Raw genomic sequence first — 22,270 nt, forward strand, 5'->3', positions numbered from 1 at the left:
TTTTACTGTATGCTGCTATTAATTTGTATTTGGGGTTTTAAGAAACTTTGGTTGGGTTATCATGCATCTTGTAGGGTAAAATTAACACTATTAAGATGGTGTGGTTTTTCTGACTGAGGACAGTTAAAATTTTTAAATATAAAGCCAGATGAATTTATGTATTTAACAGTGGTTATTGAATGCGAACTATGTCCCAAACCTGCCACCTTTTAAAATTCAGATGAATTCTCCAGTAACTGCCTCAGAAATTTTCTGGAGCAATTAGGTAAAAGGAGTATGATTTTATGGGTTAGGTAGCCTTAATGTTTTGCCACAACATAACTCTTAAGCTTAAAGTAATTTCCGTTTTTATTTACTATACAAGGTATAGTTTTAATATTTCTATATTCTTATGTGCGTATTTACTAAAAGTTGTGTCTTATGAAACTCATACTGTGTTTTGTTGTTGTTGTTGTTTTTGAGATGAAGTCTCATTCTGTCACCAGGCTGGAGTGCAGTGGCGTGATCTCGGCCCACTGCAACCTCAGCCTCCCGAGTAGCTTGGATTACAGGAACATGCCACCATGCCCAGCTAATTTTTGTATTTTTAGTAGAGATGGGGTTTCACCATGTTGGCCAGGATGGTCTCGAACTCCTGATCTCGTGATCTACCAGCCTTGGCCTCCCAAAGTTCTCGGATTACAGGCATGAGCCACCGCACCCAGCTGAAACTCTACTGTGTTTGGGGCAGTGGTGTGTGGTCTTATAACAGAGCATGAGAGATCTTCAACTTTGATATTTAATTTCTATATATCACATCTTACTCCAAAAGGAATTTTAGTTAGCTTAATTTCCATTTTAGTGCTGTTTCTTTTTGTGTTAATTTATTGTTTTCTTAATTGTCCTGATTTAAAATCCAGCCAACAAATTAATTTAACACTTGTCTGTCTAAATGTATTTTCACTTCAAAGACTGTTCAGTGAATATGAAGAGAATTAGCTATATTTTGCTAACAAGATTTGCTGATGGGGAGAAGAGCAAGATAAAAGAACAAATCAAGGATGAATGTTAGATTTTTGGCTTGAACTACTGTTGAGTGGTGGTGCTATTTGAGCATGTTTGTGATGCCCATTGCACATCCAGTGGACAGGCCAATAGACAGCTCTTTGACTCTGGAGAGATTTAACAAACTTCAAACATTCTCAGGAGCTTAGATGAACAATGAATTCTTCCACCCTTTTAAGAACTTGAATCTTGACACGCAAATGGATATCTTAAAGTCACATTGCATGTGATATTGGAGGCTTTTGAGAATCCATTTATCGATTTAGGATTAGGGGAATACAAATTCAGGGTTTTAAGAAATAAAATAAAAGCTGTTTAAAGCAAAGTGAATATTAAACTTGAATTTTGTTTGCATCAACAATTCTAAATATTAAAAATGTTTCTCTGACGTGTCTGAGAAGGCTCAATAAACAATTCTTCAATTTGTAATGAGAGTTTTGCTTTGCATTAGCTATTGGTCTATAAAGTCCAATAAGGTAGTCTAATCTCTGCCTTCAGTTTTATAGATTAGTGGACAAGATGGACAAGTACTGAAATACTTATGAAATACTTTTAAATGACAATAGAACAATGTAGTATGGACTCATTGCAGAGGGCTGAGGAGCAGTAAAGGAGGGAAGGTTCAAGAAAGCCTTCATAAAGGAAGTAACACTTTAACCAGAGCCCTGCTCACCAGTAAGAGCAAAAATTGTGCAACCTTGATGTTTAAGAAGTGGAGGGTTACTGCTAGTAGTAGTGGTGGTGAGTAATTCTATATGACTGAAGCATCAAACTCTAATAAGAGCATTATAAAAACAGGCTAGAAAATTGGACAGGCAGCATTCAACATATCTTATAATTAAACATTTGGTAGTTTATGTTCGAGGTGATAGACACATAGGAGAGTTTTTAAATGTGGAACTAAAATGGTCAGACTCGACTTATTAGAACAGTAATAAAGGAATGCAGTTATTTTTGGAATTCATTTATGTGACTTTTTAAAGACCTCTGGGGTAGGCTGGCACAGTGGCTTGTGGCTGTAATCCCAGTACTTTGGAAGGCTAAAGTGGGCAGATTGCTTTGGTCCAGGAGTTCGAGACCAGGCTGGACAACATGGCGAAACCCTGTCTCTACAAAAAATACAAACAATTAACCAGGCATGGTGGTGCATGCCTGTAGTTCCAGCTACTCGCTGAGGGACACTGAGGTGGAACAATCACCTGAGCCCAGGAGTTTAAGGCTGCAGTGAGCTGTGATTGCACCACTGCATTCCAGCCTGGGCAACAGAGTGAGACCCTGTCTCAATAAAGATCTTTAGGGTAGACTTAATTGCAAATGTCTTTCTTAAAAGATTTGTTTGCTTAGCTTTTTTTTAAAAAAAGTCACACATGATAAAGGGTGTGGTGGGTACTTATAACTTAATACAGATATCATTTAGCTATATTTTTGCCCAGTTAATACAGTAAATGATTAAAAATTATTTCTTGCTTTAGGATTATATGAAATAATTATATTACATAATAAATTAATTATTAGTGTTTAGTGCTATTCTCATACAGTCTATGAATAAGGTTTCTTAGTATATTATATCATGTTTCTCAATAATACCTAATTTTTTTCTGTTTCTTTCCTAGTAATGGCTTCGTCAGAGACAATATAATAGTGGTCAGGAAGTTAAAATGAAATTATATGTGTAGATACTTTCTGTTTCATAGAGTTTAAATGAACTTCTATTCAAGAACTATTTAGACATTAATGTTGTTGTGTTTAAAAAAAAAAAAAAAAAGGCCGGGCGCGGTGGCTCGCGCCTGTAATCCCAGCACTTTGGAAGGCTGAGGTGGGTGGGCACTTTTAGTCCCAGCTTCTGGGGAGTCTGAGGTGGGAGAATGGCGTGAACCTGGGAGGAGGCAGAGCTTGCAGTGAGCGGAGATCGCGCCACGGCACTCCAGCCTGGGCGACAGAGCGAGACTCTGTCTCAAAAAAAAAAAAAAAACTGCTCTAGGTCGAATCAGATCTTAATCTGGCAGTAATTTTGTACCTGCAGAGTTTATAGTTTAACAGGGTAAATAAGAAGTATTCTCTTTATGTATTTATCATAAAAGTAAGAAATGTAAGTGTTCTAAGAGTACATATTAAGGTAAAAGAATTCAGAGGGGAAGATTATGTCTGAATGAAGGGCATCAGAAACTCTGTAGGAGCTAGGGTTTAAAATTAAAAGATAAGTAAGATTTGGAGGTGTGCAAGTGGGGAGACCACCAAGAGGCAAAGAGAAAGCATACACAAAGACACAGAAAGATGATCATCATGGGATTTTTTTTTAAGTAGAATCTTAGCAACTTTTAAAAAGGCAAATTATCAGGCAATTACCACGTCAGACTACTGAATCAGAAACTTTAGGGGTGAGGCCTAGCAATGTGGTCCTCCAGGTGATTCTGAAGCACACACAAATTTGACAAACTGCTTTGCAATTTCAGGCAGATAAATTGACTGGAATACGCAACTCTTTCTGATCTTTGATCTAGGAAAGGTTTTAGAGAAATAAATCTGAAGTAACAACATTTAAATAGTTCCAGTAATTAGTTCAATAATAACAGTTAACATTTATTGAGCCATTTTATGTACCAGACCTTTTGCTGAGTGAAGGTTATTATCTCTGTTTTATAGATGAGATACAGAGAAGTTAAATATGTTAATTGTCACAGAGCTAAGAAAATACCAGATCCAGAATTTTAATTTATGTAGCTTACTATAAAGCTGACATTTTTTGGTGGGAAATAAGTTCCAACTTGAAGATACCTTTTTAAAGTGCAAAACAAAGTTTTTACTTGTTTAACGGACCACTTTTGTATCTCTGATGGGCATGAAAATTGCAAAGAATACTACTTTTGTAGATTTTTGTTTTAATAGAGCATTCTCCATTTTAAACTTTAATATAGAAAGCATTTTAAGAAATGGTGTGCTAGGCTTTAAGAAAACTGGACAAATGAAAATCCAAGCTTAGATAAGTTTTTGGACACAGAAGTTCTCAAGGTTCATTGTCTGAGAAATGTAAAGTCATTTCACATAAAAGCTTTGTTTTGCACATTTCTCAAAAACATAATTTGTCATGTAAAAGAAGAAAAGTTTGGAGTGGGTTGGGCGTGGTGGCTCACACTTGTATTCCCCAGCACTTTGGGATGTTGAGGCAGGAGGATTGCTGGAGCCCAGGAGTTTGAGACCAGCCTCTGCAACATACATGGGGAGACCCCACCCTACAAAAAAAAATAATAATAATTAGCTGGGCGTGGTGACATGAGCTGTGGTTCCAGCTACTTTGGAGGCTGAGGCAGGAGGATCATTTGAACATGGGAGTTTGAAGCTGTGGTGAGCCATGATCATGCCACTGCATTTCAGTTTAGACAACAGAGTGAGACCCTGTCTGTGAATGAGTGAATGAATGAATGAATGAATGAATGAAAAAGAAAAGCTTAGAGTGATTGTACCAGGCATTCCTGAGATACGTTCACATTTTATAATCACTCTTTGTACTTATATTTTTTCTCACCGACATTGACCTAAGATATATTCCTTTTCCCTCTGTGTTTCTGCAACTATTTAAGTTGATATCCTTCTCTAAGTCCGATTCAAATATAATATTTTGAAATGCACTGATACTATAAATATCTAAAAATACATCTTTTCAGATACTTAATCTTTGAGCAGAGAAAATACAAAAGTTTTAATTAAATATGCAAGATGTGTATATAAGTAACCATGAGGATCTTTGTTAATATGGAGTAACGACATCATAAACAATCTTTTCTACTTTCCTTTTTTATTTACGTTCAATTTTTTGAACAGGCAATACAGTCATACAGTCCAAAAGCTATGAAAAGACATATAGTAATGTCCCATTCCCATCTGTTTCCCTTAGGTACCCATTTCTCTTCCTCATAGACACATCCTTTGTTAATAGTTTTTCTTCCAGAGATGATACATGCATATGTACAAGCAAATACAAATATGTTTTTATTTCTTTTTAACACCAATAGTAGTATTATTACATATATAAATACTACACTGTATATATAATGTAATGTACACTATTATGTTTCCTGCTTTTTACATTTATACTCAATATGTATTTTTCAGATATTGTCATCTCACTATATATTATAAAAAGCTAACTCGTTTGTTTTTCAGCTCTCTCATATTTGATGGTATGAATAAAACATTTAGCCAGTCTTTTATTAAGAGGTTTCTTTGATCGTTTGTAGATTTTTTGCTATTACTAACAGTGCCGCAGTGGTTGGGCGCGTGGCTCACACCTATAATCTCAGCACTTTGGAAGACTGAGGCGGGTGGATCACCTAAGGTCAGGAGTTCAAGACCAGCCTGGACAACATAGTGAAACCCTGTCTCTACTAAAAATACAAAAATTAGCTGGGCCTGTTGGCACGCATCTGTAATTCCAGCTCCTCAGGAGGCTGAGGCAGAAGAATCGCTTGAACCCGGGAAGCAGAGGTTGCAGTGAGCCGAGATCGCACCACTGCACTCCAGCCTGGGCAACAGAGCAAGATCCTGTCTCAAAACAAACAAACAAACAAAAAAAGTGCTGTGGCATGTAACTTTGAAGATAAATCATTTCATGTGTGTCCCATTTTTATCTGGAGGACAAAGTTGTAGAAGTACAGTTCTTGGATTGAGGGGTACATTTGTAATTACCAAATTATTCTCCTTAGGGGTTGGTTGGGCTAATATGTTGTTTTCCACCAACATTGTATTGAAGTTCTGATTTCCCGTACTCTCATCAATAACCAATTTACGTGTTTTTTTTTTGTTTTTTTTGTTTTTTTTTTTAGTTTTTATAGAGACAGGGTCTTGCATTGTCAAGCAGGCTGGTCTTGAACTCCTGGCTTCAAGCAGTCCTCCCACTTTGGCCTCCCAAAGTGCTAGGATTACAAGTGTGAGCCACCATGCTCAGCCCCCACTTACTTTTGAATACAGTTTTTCCTCTGACACACGTATATATTTAGAGAACTCTATTACCACAGGAAATCACAAGAAATAGCATCATAAATGTGGGGAATTTTACTTTGACATTGTGCCAGTGCAGAGTAAGATTCTAGTAAATCTTCATCATAAAGAAAAAAATGTATAACTGTTGTAGGTCTCTAGTATTGTGATGATAAAATTTAGTAGTTTTTCAAAGAAAAAGAAAAGGTTTATAGACAGTTTTAGTTCCTTAAATATCAGCATCACAAGTAGCAAAAATAAAGTAATGAGAAAGTTAAATTTTACCAGACTTATTTTTCATTTTATTTGTATTTAATAATTTGTTGAATGGTAAAACCAAAATGCTTTCAATATGTCTTGAGGCCTGAAAGAAAGTTCCTTTGAAATTAAATTTCAGCAATGTAGTTGTGTAGAATTTAAACAATTCACAATACTGACTTTCAGTGCTTCTGAAAGCAGGAAGTGTATTACTGACACACAGAAATATTCCAGCCCAAAGAACATCCCTACTGCCATATGTGGTAAGAATTTGTCACTAACCCACAAACTACTTCTGTAATGCAGTGAATAAGCAGAATTGGTCTTTGTTGGACATTTCCAATTCAATATGAAAGAACTTTGTTTTGCAATGTCTTGTACGTAATTATTAGCTTATGCCTTGGGAGAAAGCCTGGCACATCATGGGTGCGTGCTCATGGTTTATTGAGAGAAGAAATAAAGAAACCTGTACATAATTCTTTTAGGCATGATTTTAGAACTTGGTTATTGTGACCCTTAGTTAAAACACTGAAATTTCTCAAATATGTTAAAGACTGAGTTAAATATTCTGACTCAGTTTATTAATGATATCTTTAAATTATATTACTTTTATTCTGTTTTCTCTCTTTGCTGCTTATGTGAAATAAATATGAATCTTATGTTTCCACTTATGCTATAAAAGAAATTATCCTTGGGGTTAATTATTAAGGGATGGGAAAATTAAGAGCTCAGAGACAGGAAAATGAGTTGTGAGGAATTGGGGTCACCAGATTTCATTAAAAATTTTAAAATATCACTGTTTCTCTAAACTTTAATTTTTATTTTTTGTATTTTAAGCGGTTAAGAAGATTGTCTACCAAATATAGAACAGAAAAGATATATCCCACAGCCACTGGAGAAAAAGAAGAAAATGTTAAAAAGAACAGATACAAGGACATACTGCCATGTAAGTTTCAAATGCTCTTGACAAAATACATAGAAATGCTAATTAGCCTTTTGTAACCTAACTAGTTTTATTCTTCCTGACTTTCACTGTTAAGGAAGTAGTAATTAACCTGTCTTTCAAAGTACACGAAAAAGATACAATTCTTAATTTTGCTTTTTGTTTTTCCTTCTGATCCTAATTTTTGTTTAATTTTTTTCCTTTAAGTATCTTAGTTGCTGTAATTCTAAATTACTTTTAAATACTGTAAATCCAAGTGAAAATATCTTTTGTGAACTCTCTGTTCAAAGACGTTATTTCATTAAAATAATAAAGACAACTGAATACATTTTATAAAATGCTAACAATATTGATTTTTCATATATCTATTCACAAGAACCCTAATTGATTAATTATGCATGAGAAAATGAAGCCTAGGATGACTCAAACATCTGTGTGTGTACTATTCTCAGCAATCTGAGTATGTGTCTCTAAGTATATGTCTTAGATTGATTGCATTACACTCTAATATTTTAATTATTTATTTATTTATTTATTTATTTATTTAGAGGTGGGGGTTCTCACTGTGTTCCCCAGGCTGGTCTCAAACTCCTGAGCTCATGTGATCCTCCCACCTCAGCCTCCCAAAGTGTTGCGATTACAGGTGTGAGCCACTGCGCCTTGTCTGTATTCTTAAATAGCATAGTTTTCTGGCAAAATAACTTTAACTCTGAAAGTATACTTAAAGTGTGCCATCACTTTATCCAATAAAAGCTATACGTCACACTTGCTATCTTTTAAAGCTTCCAGTCGTCTTTCTTCTCAAGTAGTTTGAAATATCTACATTCCATTACGTCATTTCCTCAATTCTCATTCGGTCTTAAAGGTTTTTCTCTCTAAAGTGTTCTTAAAGTTCTTGGTGACTTTTTTTTTTTTTTTTTTTTTTTTTTGGTGACAGACTCTTGCTCTGTATCCCAGGCTGGAGTGCAGTGGTGGGATCTCGGCTCACTGCAACCTCCACCTCCCAGGTTCAAGCGATTCTTGTGCCTCAGCCTCCTGAGAGCTGGGACAGCTCTAATACAGGTGCCTGCCACCACACCCAGCTAATTTTTTGTATTTTAGCAGAGACAGGGTTTCCCCATGTTGCCCAGGGTCCAGTGGCTTTTTAATTGCCAGATTTGTTTATTCTAACAGGAAGGATATTGATTATTCAAGAATGTTGAACTATTTTGATGCCATTGATCAATCCCTATTTTTGAAATTTTCTTCTTCCATGATAACTCTTTTAAAACACCTCTTCCCTCTCATCTCTTTCCCTCTTTTCTCCACTAACTTCTTTGCCTCAATTTAATCCTTCATTCTTGTGTTGTTCTATATTATTATCAGCTGTGGGATGTGTGGATAGCCTGTGTTGGCAGAATTAACAAGTGGCAACATCGCATAATGGTAAAGCGTTCTGATTCTGGAAGTTGAAATCCTGACTCCACCACTTGCTAGCTATATGACCTTGGACTGATCCTCTCTGTGCCTTGGTTTTGCCATCCTTAAAATGGAGATTATAATAGTACTTTTTAGGATTATCTGCACAATAGACAGGTTAATATTAAATGCTTAAAAGTGTACTTAGTGGCCGGGCATGGTGGCTCATGCCTATAATCCCAGCACTTTGGGAGGCCGAGATGGCTGGATCACGAGGTCAGGAGTTCGAGACCAGCCTGACCAACATGGTAAAACCCCGTCTCTACTAAAAATACAAAAATTAGCCAGATGTGGTGGAGCGTGTCTGTAATTCCAGCTACTCAGGAGGCTGAGGCAGGAGAATTGCTTGAACCCAGGAGGCGGAGGTTGCTGTGAGTCGAGATTGCGCTGTTGCACTCCAGCCTGGGCGACAGAGTGAGACTCCATCTCAAAAAAAAAAAAAAAGGGGTACCTAGCACGTAGTAACCAGTCATTAAGCTTTTGCAAAATATAGTCCACTTTTCTTACCCGTTGTCTTAGTCTGTTCAGGCTGCTGTTAGAGAAATACCATGAACAGGGTCGCTTATTAATAACAGACATTTGTATCTTAAAGTTCTAGAGACTGGGAAGTCTAAGATGAAGGCACCAGCAGATTTGCTGTCTGGTGAAGGGTCACTCTGGTTCATACATGGTACCTTCTCACTGCACCTCACATGGTGGAAGGGGCAAACAAGCTCCCTTGGGCCTCTTTGTTTAGTAAAGGCTGGTAATCCCATTCACAAGGTATGACCTAATCGTCTCCTAAAGGCCCTACCACTTAATACTATTGCATTGGAATTTATGTTTTAACTTACGAATTTGGGACGGACACAAATATTCAGACCATAGCACCAGTCTGCCTCAGAATAGGGGATGACATGGCTTTCTGGATACTTTGTATTAAGCAAGATAATCTTAAGGTGATCCCAGATTGCTCTGGAATTATTAACGCACACATTCAGTCCACTTTCTTTTTCTGTCATCTAGCTGTAGGTTTCTGTTTGCATATGCTGTTTCTTTTTTTGTTTTGTTTTTGTTTTTGAAACGGTGTCTTGCTATGTTGCCCAAGCTGGAGTGCAGTGGTGCAATCTCCGCTCACTACAACCTCTGCCTCACAGGTTCAAGCTATTTTCCTGCCTCAGCCTCCCAAGTAGCTGGGATTACAGGCACCCGCCACCACACCCGGATAATTTTTGTATTTTTAATAGAGGCAGGATTTCACCATGTTGGCCAGGCTGGTCTCCGACTCCTAACGTCAAGTCATCCGCCTCCCTCGGCATTTACTCATTTTACAAAAAACTCTGAGGGTGTACTATATGCTGGGAATGCAACAAAAAACAGACTGGCAAAATCCCTGCCCTTGTGGAGCTTATATGTTTGTCAAGGCGGTGGACAATACAAATTAACATATGTGGTCTGACATGTGATGGTAATTGGTGTTATTGAGAATATAGTTGGAATGAGGGGTAGGGAGAAAGCAGAGAATAGAAGGGGAAGTTTACAGTTTGACTAGGGGTAGTGGGAAAGGTTAGTGGTGTACTGTTAAACTGGTCCTCTGAAAAATGAAAGTTCTGATTTGTATGGTTTGCTGATTTCTGTGATAAATGGATTATTTACCATAATCATCACAGCAAAACTCTGAGGTAAATACTGTTATGTGCCATTTTGCAAACAGGAAACTGAGACAAAGAGGTTAAAAAGCTTGTCTCACAGTTAAATAGTGTGGGGCAAGAATTTAAACCCAGGTAGTTTTAAAGCCTTCACTAGGGTGATTTTGCCCCTCAAGGGACACTTAACAATGTCTGGAGAGATTTGGTTGTCACAACTGGGGTATGGGAGTGGACAGGCTGCTAATGGCATCTAACAGGTAGAGGCTAGGAATACTACTACACATCCTGCAATGCACAGGATGCAGCCCCCTTCCCCAAACAAAGACTTCTCTAAGCCAAAATGTGTGAGTGTCAACATTGGGAGACCTTGTCCAAGAGCTCGAGTTCTTTCTTAATCACTGTGCAATAATCAGAGTGACAGTGTCTTTTTTCCTTTAAGTTATCTAAGGTTTGATAAGTAGGTCTCCAGTAAATTTCTAGTTATTTTGATTTGGATTTTGTGTGTGTGTGTGTGTGTGTGTGTGTGTGTGTAAGACAGAATCTCACTTTGTCGCCCAGGTTGGAGTGCAGTGGGCGTACTGCAGCCTCTGCCTCCCAGGTTCAAGCAATTCTCGTGCCTCAGCCTCCTAAGTAGCTGGGATTACAGGTGCCCGCAACCATGCCCAGCTAAGTTTTTGTATTTTTATTAGAGACGGGGTTTTACCATGTCAGCCAGACTGGTCTCAAACTCCTGACCTCAGGTAATCCACCCACTTCGGCCTCTCAAAGTACTAGGATTACAGGTGTGAGCCACTGCACCTGGCCTGGAAATTTATATTGGAAGTAATTGTACTGAGAGATATGTGCTTATTTACTGCTAGATAACTATTTAATTCATTGCCTGAGTGCAGTGGCTCACGCATGTAATCCCAGCGCTTTAGGAGGCCAAGCTGGGCAGATTATTTGAGCTCAAGAGTTCAAGACCAGCCTGGGCAACATAGCAAAACTCAGTCTACACACACACACATACACACACACACAGCTTTGTTGGGTATGATGGTGCACACCTGTGGTCCCAGCTACTCAGGATGCTGAATTTATCCATTTTAATTGCGCAATTCAATGATTTTTTTAAAAAAGTAAACTCATAGAGTTTTGCAGCAATTAATGAAATCTAGTTTTAAGACATTCCCATCATCCCCAAAAGATCTGAGTCTTCAGCCCTGGGCAACTGTTAATCAGCTTTCTGTCTGTATAGATTTTCCTGTATAGTCTTTTGTGTCTAACTCTTTAACACATTTTTTTTTTTTTAAACGAAGTCTCATTCTGTCACCCAGGCTGGAGTGCAGTGGCACGATCTCGGATTACCACCTCCCAGGTTCACGTGATTCTTCTGCCTCAGCCTCCTGAGTAGCTGGGATTACAGGCGCACACCACCATGCCTGGCTAATTTTTTGTATTTTTAGTAGAGACAGAGTTTCACTATGTTGGCCAGACTGGTCTCGAATTCCTGACCTCATGATCCGCCCCCACTCGGCCTCCCAAAGTGCTGGGATTACAGGCATGAGCCACCACGCCCAGCCTCTCGTTAACACATTTTAAAGATTCATTCATGATGTAGCATGCATCAATAGTTCATTCCTTTTTGTTGTTGAATAATATTCCATTGTATGGATGATGAACATATTAAATAATGCTGTTATGAATGTGTCATACAACTCTCTCTGTTGACCTATGATTTTGTTCCTCTTGGATGGATAGCTAGCAAAACCATGGAGAGAAATAATTGCTTTCATTTTTTTGATACTTAGATTATTTCTAAATGTGCTTAATGAGAGCACCGGTCTGGCCGGGCATAGTGGCTCACGTCTGTAATCCCACAACTTTGGGAGGCTGAAGCGGGCGGATCACTTGAGGTCAGGAGATCAAGACCAGCCTGGCCAATATGGTGAAACCCCACCTCTACTAAAAATACAAAAATTAGCTGGGCATGATGGCACATGCCTGTAGTCCCAGCTACTCAAGAGACTGAGGCAGGAGAATCACTTGAACCTGGAGGCAGAGGTTGCCAAGATGGTGCCACTACACTCCAACCTGGGTGACGGAGCTAGACACCGTCTCAAAAAAAAAAAAAAAAAAAAAGAGCACCAGTGAAGAATATTAAAACAGCCACCCAAGCTCTTTCTCGCTACTTCTAGTTCCCAGCACTTTGCCGGGTGTTAATGCTGGCCCAACATCATGGGTGCTGTGGCTTTCTCCCTAAAGTGTCACAGGAGCTAAGGGTGCTGCTTAACAAACTACAGAAGACGCAGGCAGGTGAAGGACACCCGGTCTGCTGTGGCAGAAAAGCCAGCTGGGAGGGCGGGGAGCAATCCTGAAAGTCCTGGATGACCCCACCATTGAACAGGGCTTGGTGTGTCATTGCTTCTAGGCCTTTTCAATGGACAGAACTGGGATGGATATCCACTCGTTTATTTGAAATCATGCATTTGTTCCATACTCCAATTCCAAGCCACCCCTTCTTTGCTCTATGGTCAGGTGAGTGAGAACAGGCGGCTACATTTTCAGCCTTGTTGCTCACCACTTCTTTCTTCCAGTAGTCCCATGTTGCTTCACACCTCTTCAGTACATGTACTTATTTAGACCCAGAGCCTTGGCTTTGAAATCAGACAACCCCAGTTTCAAATGTGGCGCTGCCATCTCAGTTTTGTGATTTGGGCATACCTCTGTGCATAGCGATAATAACTTCTATCTCCATGGGTGTGTGGTGAGGATAAAATTCTTTGCTTAGAGGAAACGTTCATTCCATGGTAGCTATTTTTTATTAATTCTATATTTTTGAGCCTATTATGCTATCTATAATGCCCTATTTTGTTTTCTTTTTAATCAATTGGCAAACTTCTCATTCCCTGAGACCCAGCTTGTCACAGCTCTGAAGACTGCTGATATCCTCAAGATGTTCCTTACTCTCTTTCCTTGCTATTACTTTACTATGGATATATGAACAACATTATTGTGCTTATTACACGCAATAAATATTTGTTGGATGAATGATACTAAAATTCACATTTAAAATGCCAAAAAAAATCAAAATACACATGATATGCTGTGTAAGTAGCATAATGTTGATTTTAAAATCTAATATGCTGTGAGTACCTAATAGAAAGCAGTGACTACCAAATTTGCCTATAGAATTTAAATGGGGAGTTTTAAAAAAGGTATTTCTATGCCCCATTTTTAATTTACTGAATTAAACTTACTGCAAGATGTAGTACTCCAGAAATCTTGGATTTTAATTTGCTTTCCCCAGCTGTTGAATGATTGGGGTAGATGAAATAAGATTGGCAAAATGTTGATAATTATTGAAGCTGGGTAATGGATATACAAAGATTCGTTATACTATTCTATTTTAGTGTATGCTTAAAATTTTCCATCTTCGAAAATTTTTTAAAAAAGGAAATTACCAGCCTGCATGTAGCCAGCCTGGCACCAGTCCTAACTATCATTTGGGAGCAATTGTTCTCATTTGGATTTAGGGTCACCTGAAACTTTACTGAGAGCCAGTGGTAAACCAACTATTGTATTCTGCCTTTGAGATACTTTGAATAGAGGCTAATATGCCATGTGAATAAGGGTAATTAACTGAGACCCCCTATTACTGGCAAACGTGGTAAGAGGAAGCTTCCTGTAGTTATTCAGCCATCATTATCCTAACCACTGAATATTCTATTCTCATTTTCCAGAAGCATAGCTTTTTTTTGTATGTGTATTTCCTATCCCAAATGGCATATAAAAAGGGGGATGGGACATGTAAGGTGGCATGAAATAAATGACAGAGCATTGACAAACATGTTGTAAACATTCTGTTTCTTAGAATACAGTGAGGAGATGAATAATTGCGCCAGAAGCAAGTATATCCTCCTTATATGTCTCTTCTACAAATTTCTAAAGAATATTTTTTTAAAAGTAAATTTATCAATTAAATTAGCAGAACTGGGCCTTAGTGCTATGTATAAAATTTGAGCCAGTGAAAAATAAATTAGTGACTATTAGTTGTTCTTTAATACTTTGCTAAGAAGTTTATTCATGTCTGTTAACATTTCAGTGTTTCCTTTTGTATTTTAACTGCCTTTGATATTCATTCATTGATTAGAAGGGATTATAATGTGATAATAATAATGGCATTTTATATGTTATATGTTATGGTCCCTTCTAATCCATAAACAACGAATACTAGGCAATTCTACTTGTTTAGGGTTTCATAATCTGAAAGCATCTAACCTCAACTACTTACTAACTATAAAAGAGAAAGGCAGTAACTTTCCCTCTTGGTAACCAAGCAATACCATAAAATACCAAGTGACCAAGGTTAACATCACAAGTACTGAAACATATGTATATCATGTATCCCCTGATGTGTTGTACTGAGAAGGACACAACATCATTCAGTGGTATTACCAAAAATTCATAACTTCGTTCCAGTCATTTAAAAAAAAAAATAGAGAAACTTTTTTTAGGTTGAAGGAGACTAAGGAGAAATAAAAATTATTATTATTATTATTATTATCTTGAGATGGAGTCACACTCTGTCATCCAGGCTGGAGTGTAGTGGCGCGATCTCAGCTTACCACAACCTACCCTTCCTGGGTTCAAGCAATTCTCCCACCTCAGCCTCCCGAGTAGCTGGGATTACAGGCATGTACCACGATGCCCTGCCAATTTTTTTTGTTTTGTATTTTTAGTAGAGATGGGGTTTCGCCATGTTGGCCAGGCTGGTCTCAAACTCCTGACCTCAGGTGATCCTCCCACCTTGGCTGGGATTACAGGTGTGAGCCACTATGCCCGGCCACTAAAAGTTAAATTTGATATGAGATCCTTGAAAGAGAAAAAAGATTAAAAAACACTGATTTGTATAGTCTTGTTTAATTAATAGTTTTATAACAGTGTTGATTTTGTGGTATTATTGATCATTGTCCTATGGTTATATGTTACTATTAGAGGAAGCTCAGTGAGAGGTATATGGAAATTCCTTCTATAAATCTAAAATTAGTTCTAAATAAAAAGTTTTAAACATCAGCACAAACTGGAAAAAACTATTTGCACTTCCTGTGACAGAGGGCTGATTTTTCTTTTTACATAGATTTCATAAAAATAAGTAGGACAAAACAGACATGGAAAAATGGGCAAAGGATATAAACAAGTGGTTTATGGAAAAAGAAATACACATAACCAGTAAATATATTAAAACATACAATCCTTTGCATAATTCAAGAAATGGAAATTAAATCAAGATCTTTTTACTTTTTGGTTTGTCAGTGACGAAAAGTTTGGTAATACCCAGTCACCCTTATGAAATAACCCTGTATAAATTGTTACATACCTTTTAGAAGGCAAGTAGCAATTCCTCTGTTAGGAATTTACCCTACAGCAATGCTGGTAACAGCTATATATACATTAGTGTTCACTGTAGTAATGTTTTTCATAGGAAAAAAAATGGCCCATCAGCAGAGTAGCTAAATAAAGAATGAAGCATTCACAGGATGGAATTCTCTGTTAAGCTAAAAAGACTGAGATAGGCTAGTGCAAGCTGAGTGCAGTGGCTCACACCTGTAATCCAAACACTGGGAGCCTGAAGCAGGAAGATCTCTAGCTCAGCAGTTTTCGGTTCTAATGAGCTATGATCGCACCGCTGCACTCCAGCCTGGGTGACAGAGTGAGACCTTGTCTCTGTATTTTAAAATAATAGTAAAAATAATAAAGTAAATCTTTTTGTGCTTTGGGAAGAGTTCCAGGATATACTATAAACTGAAAAGTAATGATACAGAACAGCATGTATAGGATGCTTGCATTTGTGTAGTAGTTTTTCAAAGTATATAGCTATATGTGTAATAAGTACACTTGGAAGGGGAAAAAAAACTTTAATATAGTATCTTGATGGGAGAGAGCCCTGGAATTGAAGGGCAGGGGAGGCTTTTCATTTTATACCTTTCTTTAAGGTCTAATTTTTTAAAATTATAAACATATTCCTTTAAAAAATAAATCAATAAAAATGTAAAAGAAAAATATACTTCATAAAATTTTTTGTAAAGATTTTTACTCTAAGCTACATTACCTAATAACTATTATTAGCCAGAGCAGTGTTGAGCACTTTTTATATATAATCTCAATTCATTAATTTGTTAAAATTTACTTTTTATAGTTTCTTGTGAAATATGAAAGTTAGATTTTTTAATAAGAATTTTAGCATATGGGCTTCTGTATCACTGGTTAGTATTCATCAGCCACCTGATATGTTTGTTAAAGGCTGCAGAGGCTGAAATACCTAGACTCTGCCCTAGTAAATCAGGGATAATGTCCTGGAATTTGCATTTTAAAAGAGTTCTAGAGATGATTCCTATTGCAACTTTAATACACTGCTTTACGTCACTGGTGGTGGTGGTTTTTTTTGCTGCTGTTGTTGTTTTGTTTTGTTTTAAGACAGAGTCTCGCTCTGTTGCCCAGGCTGGAGTGCAATGGCGCAATCTTGGCTCACTGCAACCTCTGCCTCCCAGCCAGGTTCAGGTGATTCTCCTGCCTCAGCCTCCAGAGTAGCTGGGATTACAGGTGCCCGCCAGGTGGTGGTTGTCTGAAAATTTATTTTATTTCCTTTCAGTGTAATGTTAGAAATTACCCTACTGATACCTAGAGTCCATTTTCATCCATTGTTTTTTAAAGTAAATGTTCTTAAGCTGTCTAACCTTACTTACACTTCATTAGAAAATACCTGTGTGTCAACCATACATATTTTATGTATTTTTTTCTTGTAGTTGATCACAGCCGAGTTAAATTGACATTAAAGACTCCTTCACAAGATTCAGACTATATCAATGCAAATTTTATAAAGGTATGTACTAACTTCATATGGTGTTTCTCTGCCATATTAATGTCTTTCTACATACTAGTTTTGTAAAACCTTTTTGAATTGCTCGGACGTGGTACCAGCAGCAAAAGAAAAAATAGGCCGGGCGCGGTGGCTCAAGCCTGTAATCCCAGCACTTTGGGAGGCCGAGACGGGTGGATCACAAGGTCAGGAGATCGAGACCAGCCTGGCTAATACGGTGAAACCCCGTCTCTACTAAAAAATACAAAAAACTAGCCGGGTGAGGTGGCGGGCGCCTGTAGTCCCAGCTACTCGGGAGGCTGAGGCAGGAGAATGGCGTAGACCCGGGAGGCGGAGCTTGCAGTGAGCTGAGATGCGGCCACTGCACTCCAGCCTGGGCGACAGAGCGAGACTCCGTCTCAAAAAAAAAAAAAAAAAAAAAAAAAAAATAAAAATAAAACCACTGCCCTGGCACGTTGTTTTTATATGCTTTCCTTCTAGTCTCCTTATTCATATAGATAAATAGTTTGTACTTAGTTTTGTTATAGCAGAGATAACATTTTCTTTTTTATTTCTTCTTTTCCATGGAAGTCTTACCTATTACTAAATTATTTTCTCAGTTATCCCTTTGGGTTTGTGTGCACAAATGAACATGATCATTCCCTGTTGTTGACCCATATAGGTTGTTCCAGATTTTTAAAATAATAATACTGCAGTAAACATCTTTGTTCTTTTGAATAATTTCCTAGCATAAATTACTAGCGGTGGGATTACTGGATAATACTGATTTAAAATTCTAGAACATAGCCTTAAATATAAAACTTTTGACAGTTGTCACTGTTTCGGGTGGCAACCCAAAATCCAACATTAAATAGTCTCTTTTTTATAACCTTTGTTTGGATACCCTTTGATGAAAAGCAGTCGAATTCTTTTCGAGATGGAGCCTCGCTCTGTCGCCCAGGCTGGAGTGCAGTGGCTCTTTCTCAGCTCACTGCAAGCTCCGCCTCCCGGGTTCCCGCCATTCTCTTGCCTTAGCCTCCCGAGTAGCTGGAACTACAGACACCCGCCACCACTCCCAGCCAATTTTTTGTATTTTTAGTAGAGATGGGGTTTCACTGTGTTAGCCAGGATGGTCTCGATCTCCTGACCTATGATCAGCCCACCTCTGGCTGCCAACGTGCTAGGATTACAGGCGTAAGCCACCGCACCCAGCGTCAAGTTCTTTATGTTATCAATAGAGATAGATGCAAACTGCCACTTGATTCAGTTTAAATAAAAGGCTTTTTTTTCCATCAGCTAATCTGTGTTTTTGAATCTTTCAAGTGATATGATAATGTAATTTTCAGTTATTTTATATATGGTGTCTATACATATTTTCATATGTTTTTGTTGATAAAAATGTTAACTGATCAAAGTTTATGTAAGGCCAGGCACGGTGGCTCACGTCTGTAATCCCAGCACTTTGGGAGACTAGGCGGGTGGATTACCTGAGGTCAGGAGCTTGAGACCAGCCTGGCCAACATGGGGAAACCCAGTCTCTACTAAAAATGCAAAAATTAGCGGGTCGTGGTAGCACATGCCTGTAATACCAGCTTCTCAGGAGACTGGGGCAGGAGAATCGCCTGAACCCGGGAGGTGGATGTTGCATTGAGCCGAGATCACGCCACTGCATTCCAGTCTGGGTGACACAGCGAGACTCTGTCTCAAAAAAAAAAGTTTATGTGGTAAAATTAATATCTGTGTCAATATTCAGCAGTCATGGTTTTAAACAAAAATTTCTTATTTAAACAAAGTTAAAAGCCAAAATTAATACCTTAAATAAAAACTAATAAATTGATAGTTTGCTATTTCAGATGTTGTCAGTGTTCATATTCTTTTATAAGGGTGTTTGTTAAAAGTTATAGTTTTTAATTACGCTTAATGACACTGATTCATTGTATGAGTCAGTTATGTGCCAGTTTAGTAGTTTAGTCAGTGACCCTGTTTGGTATATTCTCATGTTCATTATTAAAAACGTGTATGGTAGATGCCTGATAAACTTCAGAGTTGAATAGATAATGGAAGGTAGCTATGGAAGAAACTAAGAAAGAACTCTTTACTCGTTTTAGTATTGTTTTAGAATCAGAGCATGCTCTATATTTCTGCCACAGTTAGCTTTGTTAAGTAGGTATCAGGCTTTTGTTTTTAATGCCTAGATAAGTAATAATTTTTAATTGGCATAAGGCGGTTCTTAAATACCTATTCTGTGCACCATATCCAGTAAACACACAAAAGTAATAGCAGTCATCAAAAGCTTAAGTGGATTGAATATATTTTGCCATGCTTTAATATACTATGAAAGGCACATTATTTAGAAATGGTTTAAGTTAAAACAACAGTATTACTAATACAATTTGAAACCTTTTATTTTGGGTAATGAAATATTTTTGGTAATCAAAATAAATGTGAAATTTGCTTTTAACCATTTTTAGGGCGTCTATGGGCCAAAAGCATATGTAGCAACTCAAGGACCTTTAGCAAATACAGTAATAGATTTTTGGAGGATGATATGGGAATATAATGTTGTGGTAAGTAATTTACTTTTCACAATAAATTTTGAGAAATACATATGTAATGATATAGGATGCTTTACTGAATAAGGAATGAGGGGATTTTTTAAAAATCCATAATTATGTTTACTTATTGCTGATGTTTACTAAAAAGATGGGTACATTTTTAGGATGTCTTATTAAATTTTTACAAACTAGGCTAAATATTTGAAGAAGAAGGTGTGATAACAATTTAAATTTTGTCCTAAGTTAGTAATGATACAACTATCAAACAACTTACAAAAATCAGAAAAGGATTAGTGCTCTAATAGGTCAGTAAAATACTTGATAGTACAGTTATACTCATTTAAGTTCCTCTTCTCAGAAAATATATATAAACACATAACTATAAATAAACTATAAATATACAGTGTAAGAGAATTTCATCTGCCCCTGGAGTTCATTCATTGCCCTCTTACTCTTTTGGATGAAGGGAAATAATGTGCCCTTAGATTTGGAAGCAGAGAAATTAGTTAGAATACTGCAAAGAGCTACCCTATACTGCTCTGTAGTACTCTTGAAACCTAACCATGTGCACTGATACTTTTCTTTGTGTGGATGTGGAAAATCAATAATGTGGAACTTTCATTTTTGTCTTACGGCTTTTTTATGGAATTGTAGTGATTCTAAAGCATTGACATCCTCTGGTCTTTGAAAGATTAATAAAAGGGGGGCACTTTTCCAGTTATTTGTATTTGCTGTACTTCACTTTAAAAACTAGATGTGCTTGGGGATTGACTGAGAAAGAGCATGAAGAAACTTTCTGGATGATGGAAACATCCTGTGTCTTGATAAGATTTGTGTTGCACAGATGAGTGCATTTGTCCATACTCGGAGAATGTTCACTTTAGGATTTGTGTATCTCATTATATGTAAAATTTGCCTCAAGGGAAAAATACTGGAAACAATATAAAAATTATATTCTAGATTGGCCGGGTGCGGTGGCTCATGCCTGTAATCCCAGCACTTTGGGAGGCCGAGGTGGGCGGATCACGAGGTCAGGAGATTGAGACCATCCTGGCTAACACAGTGAAACCCTGTCTCTACTAAAAATACAAAAAATTAGCTCGGTGTGGTGGCGGGCACCTGTAGTCCCAGCTACTCAGGAGGCTAAGGCAGGAGAATGGCGTGACCCCAGGAGGCGGAGCTTGCAGTGAGCTGAGACCGCGCCACTGCACTCCAGCCTGGGTGACAGAGCGAGACTCTGTCTCAAAAAAAAAAAAAAAATTATTGTGTTCTAGATAATAATATGCATGCTGAAGTATTTTTGGGGAGAGCGTACTGATGTTCAAAACTTAACTTTGAAATGCATTTTTGAAACAAGATGGATTGATAGAGGGATAGCTATGTGATGAAACTGGTGAGATGTTAATGATAGAATATAGATGATGGCTATACAATGTTTACTGTAAAATTCTCTCAACTATGCTGTGTTTGAAAGTTTACATTATAAAACGGGGCAAAGCAGGTGTGATCACCTTTTAAAATTGTGTTAAATGCATTCAATATTTAAATAATTATAAATGTATTTTTAATTAATAGTGCTATTTATAATTAGGTAAATATCCTAAAAGTGGTATTTTAATATAATTTCAGAAGTCACAAAGTAAATCTGTAAGATTCACATAATTTAATTCAAACCAAAAAAATCATGTTAACTGGAACCAATTTAATTTGTTGCTATATAGTTAGCCTTTGTTTGGAAAGTTTAATTTTGATAATTTCTTTAACTTACACATTTAATATTGAAACTACTTTTTTAGGCAAGCCAATTATACTTCTCAGGGTGCAAAATTCTTGAAATCTGTATTTTATTAAAAAGTAAAATTGTGTTTAACTGATACATTCTTTATCTCACTCCCCACCATCACTTTTTAGATCATTGTAATGGCCTGCCGAGAATTTGAGATGGGAAGGGTACGTACAATCTATTCCTCTTATTATTTCATTTTTGGGGATAAATATTCTTGGTCTTTTATTATTATAGTCTGAACATAAGCAGTTAATGTAAATACTTGTTTTATATTGGGGTTCTGCTGTTGCTTTTTTTTCATACAAGGGACAAAATAATCTCTCAAGCATGTTGTTTTCTTTTATATTTTGTAAGTATATTTTATCACACACAGGCATATCTCAGAGATATTATAGGTTCAGTTCCAGACCACCACAATAAAGAAATTCAAACAAATTTTTTGTTTTTTTAGTACATATAAAAGTTACATTTATACTGTATTATAGTCTGTTAAATGTTCAGTAGCATTATACCTATAAAACACTTCATGCCTTAATTTTTTTTTTTTTTTTTTCCTAGACAGGGTCTCACTCTGTTGTCTAGGCTGGAGTGCAGTGGTACGATCTTGGCTCACTGCAACCTCTGTCTCCCAGGTTCAAGCGATTCTCCTGCCTCAGCCTCCTGAGTAGCTGGGATTTTAGGCATGTCCCACCACACCCGGCTAATTTTTATAGTTTTAGTAGAGACGGGATTTCACCACATTGGCCAGGCTGGTCTCGAATTCCTGACCTCAGGTGTTCTGCTGAC

The 22,270-nt window shown here is 37.3% G+C and overlaps 1 protein-coding gene across 3 annotated transcripts in view; it reads left to right on the forward strand.

Annotated features, from left to right (window-relative positions):
* The window catches only part of PTPN12 (protein tyrosine phosphatase non-receptor type 12), a 104,724-nt gene that overhangs the window by 26,621 nt on the left and 55,833 nt on the right, over nt 1-22,270 (forward strand). For all 3 annotated transcript variants that reach the window (XM_050782748.1, XM_050782749.1, XM_050782750.1), the window contains exons 2-5: nt 7,114-7,222; nt 17,091-17,167; nt 19,615-19,710; nt 21,610-21,648. In XM_050782748.1, the coding sequence (XP_050638705.1) occupies nt 7,114-7,222; nt 17,091-17,167; nt 19,615-19,710; nt 21,610-21,648 (321 nt within the window). The remainder of the gene's footprint in view (nt 1-7,113; nt 7,223-17,090; nt 17,168-19,614; nt 19,711-21,609; nt 21,649-22,270) is intronic.

Source organism: Macaca thibetana, chromosome 3 (assembly GCF_024542745.1).
Source record: "Macaca thibetana thibetana isolate TM-01 chromosome 3, ASM2454274v1, whole genome shotgun sequence".
Classification (NCBI taxonomy): domain Eukaryota; kingdom Metazoa; phylum Chordata; class Mammalia; order Primates; family Cercopithecidae; genus Macaca; species Macaca thibetana.